The 10000-nt window shown below is 38.0% G+C and overlaps 1 protein-coding gene across 1 annotated transcript in view; it reads left to right on the top strand.

The window, feature by feature from the left end:
• LOC137992331 (ribulose-phosphate 3-epimerase-like) overlaps positions 1-4190 on the top strand; it is a 7866-nt gene extending 3676 nt beyond the window's left edge. Inside the window, exons 7-8 of the mRNA XM_068837610.1 lie at positions 658-744; positions 2169-4190. Of these exons, the coding sequence (XP_068693711.1) occupies positions 658-744; positions 2169-2306 (225 nt within the window). The 3' untranslated portion in view covers positions 2307-4190. The remainder of the gene's footprint in view (positions 1-657; positions 745-2168) is intronic.
• The last annotated feature ends 5810 nt before the right edge of the window (positions 4191-10000 follow it).

The raw sequence follows: 10000 nt of genomic DNA on the forward strand, positions 1-10000 counted from the left end.
GACTTGAGAATGACGTTATGTAAACGTCGAAACGTCGTCAAACTTTTTTAAAATGTTTTTAAATCAAAATTTTTTATCGCTAAACTTTTTAATCAAATGCTTCAATAAGTCACTACTTATAGTTATGGTCTTGCCCAACATAAAGCCGAGATCACGTTTCTCGCGAGTTTTAGCCATTTTAGGAGGTAAAGTATTAGGAAAAGTGCTTGTGTAAATGTTTTTTGGTTCAGTTCAGATAATCAGTGGACTAGATAGCCAAAGTAAGTTCCATATGTTTACTCTATTTTCTGGCTGCCCTATTGGAGAACAAAGGAGGTCCTCCAACACGGGGGCTCCATACTAGTCTCTATAATTTTACGTGGAACATTTCGACAAATATCTCTAACGAACACACCTTAAACTTCTTTATTTATCGTCTATAATATCACAACTTCTTGATTTTATCCACTTAATGGTTTTTGATTTCATTTTTTATTGCGTGACAATGAACGCACTCTATACAAGAGAATTTTAAGTTGGCAGCCATTTATGAAAAGGGTCTATGGGTCACTCAAAGCAAATGACAAGTTGTTTTTCCTCGGACTGCTTTGTACTGAGTAAAGACTACTTGAGAAATTCAATTCATTTTGAATCAATGCATTTACTAACTACATGTAGGTTAAATTTCTACGCAAGAAGTACCAAGTTTTGGATATTGAAGTAGATGGAGGAGTGGGAATCCCAACTATTGAGGCAGCTGCTCAGGTAAGTTTATGATACAACTCTGTGGTAGCACAATGGCCTTGTAGTCAGCACGTGGACTCTGGATCAAGTGATCCATGTTGTCCTGGGTCATTACAATTTATTCTTGGGCAAGACACTTTACTTTCACAGAGCCTCCGTCCATCCAGGTTTATAAATGGGTACTGGCAAATTTAATGTTGGCCAAGCTGGCCAGGGGGGTAGTGACTCTCCAGTGGACTAGCATCCCATCCAGGGGGGAGTAAAAATACTCCTAGTCACTCCATGCCACAAAAACCAGGATAAGCCCTGGCTGTGTGGCCCGATGCAGACTTTGTCTTATCATGTCTTACCATACCTTCTGTTGACATTGTAGAATATCAAACAGTGAAATCTAAGTCAGTCAGCGTGGATTGAAGTGATCTGATTTTTTTTTTACAAGCCCACAATCATCACAAGTTGCTGAATTCATCACAAACATCAGTAGTTGCTTTGGTATCCCAATTTTCACAACCCTGTTTAATAAAGCAAGCAATAGTGAAAAGGGAATGCATTATGCATAAAAATTCATCTGAGCTTTCAACTATCCTGTGTTGTGTAGATCATTCAGCAATGGTGAACCAGGGCCAAGTTGTTCAAAAGCAGGTTAACTTGATGTATAAAAATGTTTTTCACTGCTTATGTCTTGTTGTCAGAGATTGTTCAAACTCAAAATTGAAGGACAAACGATATTCAGAAAACCTCGCCAAAAAGTTGCAAAACTGAAAAATTCAAAATTGTCGCTAATCCTGGGTTAGCTTAATGAAGCTTTGAACAACTTGGCCCTCTTCACCTGTTAACTTGCTACCTGTAACATTGGTACAGTTAAACCTCTGGTTGCGAGTCACCACATCTCCTCAGCAACCAGTTTTCCAAAATACCAAGTTTCCGAGTCAAATCACTATATTTGGAACTTCTTTTAAGCGACCAGCTCTCGTACGTAAACGACCGCGACCACTTTTAGGGTTACAAGTTTGAAATGTTCTTTTGTTTTTGACCTCCTGTAAGCAACCACTTGATAGATGATAGAGTAGACACTGGATAATAAAATGTTATACCATTATCTTATTCCAAAGTAGAACGAGAGGAAATTTTTCAGTGGAAAGTACCATATTCTTCTCGAAATTGACTTTTCACTTGAATAATCCGTTTGAAACATGGCGTAATTCTCTGTTATCACCATATGCTAATGAGGCAAAAATTTGAACCAGTGTGGTCTGAACTCTCGAAAACGACCACCTCCCGTAAGCGACCACCTAGGCTTGACATTTTGGGTGGAGCTTAAGGGAGGTTTGACTGTATTAACAAATTAACCTTATCCCATCGTTCTCTTTTCCACCTTGTTTTTATTGTGCTTAACTATGGACTCATTTGAGGTCTGCCTTGTTAACATCTGATTTATATTTCAGTCTGGCACCAACATGATTGTCTCTGGTAGCGCTGTTGTCAAGAGTGATAAACCAAAGGTGGTGATCGATTCTTTGAGAGCGACAACAGAAAAGTGGATTAAGATCAATTTTGAAGCAAGTCAACGGCCATATTCATAGTAGACGCATGGTCTCTCTAGACGAACTTGGGCAAACACTTGTAGTTCGTGTCTCTAGTATAAGGGCGGGCGCAAGACATATTATGCATCTAGACAAAACTATCTCTCATAGTGTGTCTTCCAAGAAGCATTTTGAAGGATAGTTTGCCTAGATGCATGATGCGTCATGCATGTCATTATGACCAGACAAACTACAAATGTTTGCCCAAGTTCATCTGGATAGCTAACAGTGACAAAGCATATTTGTCCTTCTGAACAGATGCGTCCTCTGGTAAAAAATAACCTTCTTGCTGTATAAATTAGTATTAAAAACTATTATGCATCACATGTTTTGCTTGAAGGCTGGTCATTTCTTGTATTATGTAGAACTCCCAACTCAGTTTATAATTTACGAACAAAAAAATACTTTTTACTTATAAATACTTACGGCATGTGTACCAAAGAATGAAAATATAGGAATGACTGCGTTGGATTAGTCTAAATCAAATTTAAACATCAGAGCTAACTGAAAGTGAGCTTTTGAAAACAAGTTTGGCAAGATAAAGGAAGTGAATGAAAATAGGTCTGGATAGTAGCAGGGATAACGATATTTTAAGAAACAACACAACACTTTTTAAACTTAAAAACATGTTTCGACAGAAACTTCTGTCATCTTCAGTTTAAATTACAAAGTACAGAGTTGAATATATAGTGTGAACCAAAATGCTAATTAGCTGTAAGGAAACATGACAATGTAAAAGATTACAAAGAAAGTTTTAAATTAACATGAAAGTTGATGATTAAGTGTAGGTTTCTCCCACTGAATTTGAATGGCTTCTTTTATCTTAAGTTTGAAGGTGGTAGAAGCGTGATCTAGGATGCTAAAACAATCATTAGAGCACAAAGTGCGGCAATGCTCAGAATTCTGTAGATGTTTGAAGAAGTGCGAGGTCCTATCACTGAAAGTGTGCTCACGTACGCGCGTGGAAAAATGCCGGGTAGTTTCGCCGACATAGCAGGCACTACAGCCCGCACACAAAATAAATTTAAAGGAAAACATAATGTGGAACAAAAGAGTTTTGTCTGGTGTGCAACTTAACAATCAGTTAAAAATTACCTTAAAAAGATGTGATAGTTAAAAACTATTGATGCTCAAATGTGATAATTTATTCATTGGTCTGGACTGCTAATATCATTTTCTCTCAAATCTTGATCACAGATTTATATTTTTCAGATTATTTATTTCTTCAATTATAATGTGCTACTGTAAACTGTTGCTTCCTTGGTGATCCACTGCTCTCGCCTTTTAAATCCACACATTGATTTTTTCAGTTCTCATTCATCATCCTTTTTCTCATCATGCAACATGTACCCAAAAATTGTTACAAAAATGACCACACTTCAGAAGTTGATAGGGCCCAATTTTTTTTGGCTACTAGGTACAAGCAGTTCAGTTTTAATTGATTAATATTAAATTAATAAATATATTAATATATTAATTAAAAAATTAATTAAATTTAAATGGTTTGTCACTAATAGATTGCTAATCTAGCCAATCATTTCAAAATGAAATTTTGAATTGATGAGTATGTTTTCCCATTAAATGTTTGCAAAGAGATGGATGTTAATGCTGTCCCAAAGGATATGTTTTTAATTAATGATTGTTAAATTGTTGCCCCCAGTTTAATATTAATAATAATAATAATAATAATAATAATAATAATAATAGTAATAATAATAATAATAATAATAATATAATGTTCTTAATAGACGCATTTACAGAGGAGCTCAATGCGCCTTACAATGAGAGGTAAAAAAATAGAAATGTCATTAAGAATACAGCTAGTTAGTTAGCAGGAGTATGCTGATTTAAATAAAAATGTTTTGAGTGATGACTTGAACGATGAAAGTGTCTGCTTTGATTTTATATGGTAGGGAAGTGAGTTCCAAAGTTTTGGTGCTGCAGAGGAAAACGCCTGGTCACCATATGTGGATGTTTTCACACGTGGTACTTGCAGGGTTGAACAACTCGATGAGCGCAATTTACGAGTTGGGTGGTAGTGAGTGATTAGGGTTGTCAAGTAGCTTGGAGCAAGTCCATTCAAAGTAAACACAAGGTTACAAGTAAATTCTCACAATAACAAGCCTGGGTAAGGAGCCCAGAACCAATCAAGATTTTAGAGCTCACTTCTCAATTAAATGGATTCCCCACTACAACTCCTGTTAATTTTACCTGCACTTCATCAGCTCATTACAAACATCAATAATTCTTATCAGTCAACAGCTTTTGACAAATCCAGCTTACCAAGGTCAAGCAGAACCTAACAAACAATAACACTGTTAACATGGTAGTCAACATACGTACAAATCCTTTTCTTGCCAATATGTTTCTCTCGTAATTAACTTTGGAAAATAGACTCTTCAGTTTTAGATTCTGTAGCCTTTTATTGACATTTGAGGCATAAGAATACCCTCCGCTATGCACCCTTTCTAATTTACCACCTTTTCCATGTCCTGAAAATGTCCCTCCAGGGAAGTGGGGGGGAGGGGAGAAATGTGATCTGTTAACATTAAATCTTGCCTTCCTTTTATTACTCTAAGGGGGAAGGGGAAGAGAAGTGGTAGTGGTAGTCACCCCGGTAGCCTGTTAATCAGCAGCCTTTGGAGCAGCCTTTAGTCAGGGTATGAAGCAATGTATCAGTCCCATAGATGTCTTTTAAAAGCCACAAAATGTTGATTCTCTTTAAAGATTTTCCTACATTTCTTCGAGTGACAATTTTGAGCATTTAGAAGATTATCTTCCAAACAGGAAATTCCTACTTTACATGATTACTGCTGATACCTGGCCCATAGACGTCTTGCTCTTTGAAAAGAATGAAACATCATTCTAAACGGTGATATCTAGCGTCCGCACTTTCAGCTGGTCCTCTGGAACAAACCAGTCAAACCTAAAGCACAGATGCCAAATGAAAAGTTGGTCATTTGAGCTACTGAAAACAGCTAAGTTTTTCTTGACATCAGTTCGTCTGCGGCCACTACGGGACTTGTCAGGAAGCAGATAAGCTCGCACATATGGATCAGAAAGACCATCTGAATCACAAGCCAGAAGGTTCCTGCAATCACCATGAAAAACAATTATAATTCTGAAACTTTCATTTTGTGGAAAATTAAGCAAATAATGACAAATTTAAAGTGACTTGCCCTGTAAGTAGCAAAACTTTCAAAAGTAATCCCAGAAATCTCCTATGTGTAGTTTTTGGTACAATATGTTTTTTTCCCTCTGACTAACCTTGCTTAGTGAACAATGACCTCCAGCTTACTACCCTGGCTGTTGTATCGCGTGGTAAGGCGAATGTCACCAGATACTGTCCTGTTTAGAAAACAAATGACACTGTTCTGATAAGGAAAATTACTTTCAATGGGACCAAACACCTTCACTTTTCATCACTAATATGGACAGTTTCTACATGTACCAAGACTGACTTTTGGACTTTTTGGGCTGGTTTTCTTCGCCTGACAGTGCTATCCTCGGTAGGAGCCAAACAAAAGCAGAAAAAAAAAAAATGCAGCGATTTAGGTGACCGTTATCTGATGCAAGGCTGTGAGGGTTGAGGCATGCAGAAGAAGGGAAGGAGTTTAAAGGAGAGGTTAGTGAAAGTAGTTCGGCGTGAAGTCTTTTACACTCTATCAAGAGAAAATTAGAGTAGTTAGTATAGTTTAAGCTTTTTGCTTCTGTTGGCTTAATGTGCTAAGTTCATAGTTATTATACAAATAAACATTAAGTTTAAGCAAGAACGTGAAAGTGGAAGAAAGTGAAAAGCAGTCTTATTTTAATTCAACTTTTGCATGGATATCAATCTGTTTATCAATTAATTATTACATTATTCAGAGTTTATTTATTTATTCAATTATCTCAGTTTCTTTACTTGCGTATTCACATTATTCTTAGACAACTGCAAAGCTCTGTACATGAAAGTGCCGAGGAGGCTGGAGAAAAGGGAATCTGTTAATAATGATCAGCAACAGTATTAGTTTTTATTAGACAGATTAATGCTCATGTTTAGAGAATATTAGTTACAGGATTACAGAAAAGAGTAGTCTGTTGAAACTTCAGTTAATTCTGTAATTCCCTGAATGGAGGGGAGCAGTCTGAGAATGAAGGGTCTTGCCCAAGAACAAACAACAGTTCATACTCTGTAATATTGTCTGGGTGTGCTGAATCTCTTAAAAAAGGGTTTTTGAAGACACGTTTCAACAGCCTGAGTGGAAATCACCTTCAGAGTTACATGAAAAGGTTTGTGTCAGTATAGCAAAGAGAAATAGACCAGTAAATATACAAATGTTATGAATTGCAGGAGACAAACTTTACAATGGTGTGTGCTGCATGTCACCCATGTGTATAAGAGGTTACTGACAGATGTACATCATGACTTTGTAGATCGACCAATAGAATTACTCCATCACCAGAGTGCCGGACTTCAGAAATGCTGTATGAAACCAATGGGGCTATCACGTATAGCTTAACCAATGAAATCCCCGTGTCCTAATTGCTCGGAATACATGAAATTCTTTGTGCATTTCGTTGCACCGAAAAAAGACAACCGGGAGTACGGTCATTTACCATTTACAAGCAGAAACCGGTTGGTGCTAGGTTTGTTCAAATGGTAAGCAAAAACTCCCGAATGGGAAATTTAGTTGTAATTGAAAATAACATCTTCCAGATGCAAAACAAACGAACTCTTGAACTAAAAGAAAAACATAACGTACACGAAAGCGAATGAAAGGATCCTACTAAGAAATTTTTACATCTCAGTGATATTGGCTTAAGCCGACTGAAACGTTAGATTGTTGCAAAATCCACGTTATCTATGTCTCATGCGTGTCGTTCAGTGCAGCAAAATGGACAGTACCGGGGTGGTGATTTCATTGCCAAAAAGCAACTCACTTAGCGAAAGTTCGATGTTCGATGATAATCCGGATTTATAACATGCGGTAGGGCAAAAAAGCGATGGTGTTGTGTTGGGGTTTTAGTGTCAAAGTACAAACGGGTACGAACACTTTTTATTTTATCCTTATAACTCGTTTTTCATCATTTTTTATTTTACCCGCAGTCTGCATTTTACCCTTGGTCTGCAGTCAGCAGTCTGCATTTTACCCTCAGTCTGCATTTTACCCTCAGTCTGCATTTTACCCCCGGTCTGCAGTCTGCAGTCTGCGTTTTACACTGACCGCTGCCTGCATAAGTTGATCACAATTAACAATGTTAGTGAGACCATAATGTCTCCTCAATGATTAAAATTTTGAAGCCTGATAAGAAATTCTGAAATTCAAAATTAGTCCTTGTGATCGCTTTATTCTAAACATTTCAAAATTTTGGGGCTTTCGGAGCCAGCCCCTGAAGAGGGACGTATTTTGTTGTAGAATAAAGTCGATCACCGAGGGTCAAAAGTTCACTCATGGTTCTCCTTTCGACTTTTTCGACTGAAATATGATCCAACTTCAAATGGTTACATCAAAGGATCGAAATGTCAACAATAGAATTCCCCATAATCCCTGAGAAGCTGCATAGACCGATTGCATAAATGGCGGCCAAAAACGTTTTCTTTTGTTTATGTGCTAATTAGAGTCACTAGCCTCGTTTGCATGGACAAAATACAATAGTAATGTCGTTCGAGAGCGAGGCTAGTGATTCTAATAAGCACATAAACAAAAGAATACATTTTTGGCCGCCATTTATGTAATAGGTCTATAAAAAGGGCTGCAAACTCCTCCCTGCAGCTCATTCAGGACTCAGCTTTCAAAGGATCAACACACACGGAGAGAAGATTCAGCATTCAAAGGAGCAACACAGACATGATACAGCTTTCAAACAGTTAGCTATACGCTGCAGGCTGCAGGCATTGAAAGGAGCTACACTGCAGCATAAGCATTCAGGATCCAACAATCTGGAAACAGTTTTTCGGCGTTCGGTTCGGCCGTAATTATCACAGCTCAATGAGACTTACATTTTCTGAAATGTCTTGAAATTCTCCACATTTTGGTATATGGCTCATTCTCCAGTGATAATTCGTTCTTGAGAAATTGGTCAAAAACTGATTTACCGTGTGCAGCGTTAATCAGGATCTCAAGGAGGAAACATTGTTCTGAGGAACTGAAAACATTTTGTGTTGCTAAAATATAAAAGGAGAAACAATTGTGGAAATCAAATTATTTTGAAGGTTAGTGGTTTTAAAATTTATTGCATTGCTGTTTACACGAAAACTGAATTAAGAATATAGATCTTGAGTTGGAACAAGAGAAAATGAGGGGACAGAGAGGGAGGCTCCCGGTCCAGCCCTTGGGATGTGTCATGTCCACGAAAGTTATTTTTAAACGAGCGGAAGTCTTCCGAGACGTCCGCATGCAGGCCAAACTCGGTCCGATGTTTGAATGAAAATAAATATTCATCAGCATTCCACGTGCGCCATCATTTTTTTTTTTCACTAAGAACCTGAGAGCGAGGCAAGACTGCATGCAGACGTCTCGGAAGACAGACTTCCGCTAGAACAAAGACTTTCGCTCGTCTAAAAATAACTTTCGTGGACATAACATATCCCGGCCAACGCCCTGAGCCTCCCTCTCTGTCCCCTCATTTTCTCTTGGTTGGAACAAATGTTGATGTTGTTTGTTTCTTATTTCATAAATATGTAAGGACAATTTAGCCTGACTTGAGGTTTATCCCCAACACTAATGCACTAGTCAGTGGAAAGCCCCGCACCCCCATACCCGGGGAATAGCGGGGCATTAGACCAGGCCTGCCAATTTCGTACGTCAAAACCACACTTTTCTCCCGCAGCACCCGGGACAATACAGTGCTTCGAAAACTATAAAGCCCAATGTTGACCAAAATTAATATACTTCAAGAATTTTTACCTCAAATTAAACTTTGACAAACATGAAAATCAACAATGCAGTCCATTTCTCATAAAGCCCAAATAAATCTTCCTTGAGTGACAGATTTGGCGTTCCAAACTTTACAATCTCTCCAAAAACAGTAATACTAATCACTGGGTTTAGCACAGCCCTGAAAATGGCAATAAAAAATATATACCAGTTTCCTTGGTGTCAAAACCATTAAAATAAGAACGTCATAAGTCCAAACATGCATTTGACGAGCAGCTTAATCTGACAATATTCCAGTTATTTCCCTTCTATGCATAAGCATACCCAATCTAAAGTACACTCAACCGACTACAACGGTTCACTATTACAACAATTCTCAAAGAGCTATGAAAATTTCATTAAGGAAATGGCTTATTGTCAAAATTTTATGGCCTCATAATCCAGCTACATTTTGCAAATAACAAGAGATTACCGAGGACCCCTACATCGAGCGTTTTCACTCACATGACCAGCAGCCATATTGGATTACTGAAACAAAAGAAAGTATTTGCATACAAATAGAGTTCAAATCCCAGAGGATTAGCTTGACACACCATCATGGCCACCATTCCTTTGTTTTGGAACACCAACATGGCCGCCGTGACGTCATGTGAAAACGCTCTATAGGCCTTATACCCAAGGTAATCCCTAAGAGGTTATTTTTAGACATGGTGCCCAGTTCTTCCGAGGATGTTACTCGCGCGATGCGTGGAATGCACAAAAGACTTTCTCAAAAACTACCTGAGATAAATGTTTTCTGCACTCTCAGCTGTCTTTTTGTTCGGCTAGCTGGGC

The sequence above is a fragment of the Montipora foliosa genome, chromosome 2, assembly GCF_036669935.1.
Source record: "Montipora foliosa isolate CH-2021 chromosome 2, ASM3666993v2, whole genome shotgun sequence".
Lineage (NCBI taxonomy): Eukaryota > Metazoa > Cnidaria > Anthozoa > Scleractinia > Acroporidae > Montipora > Montipora foliosa.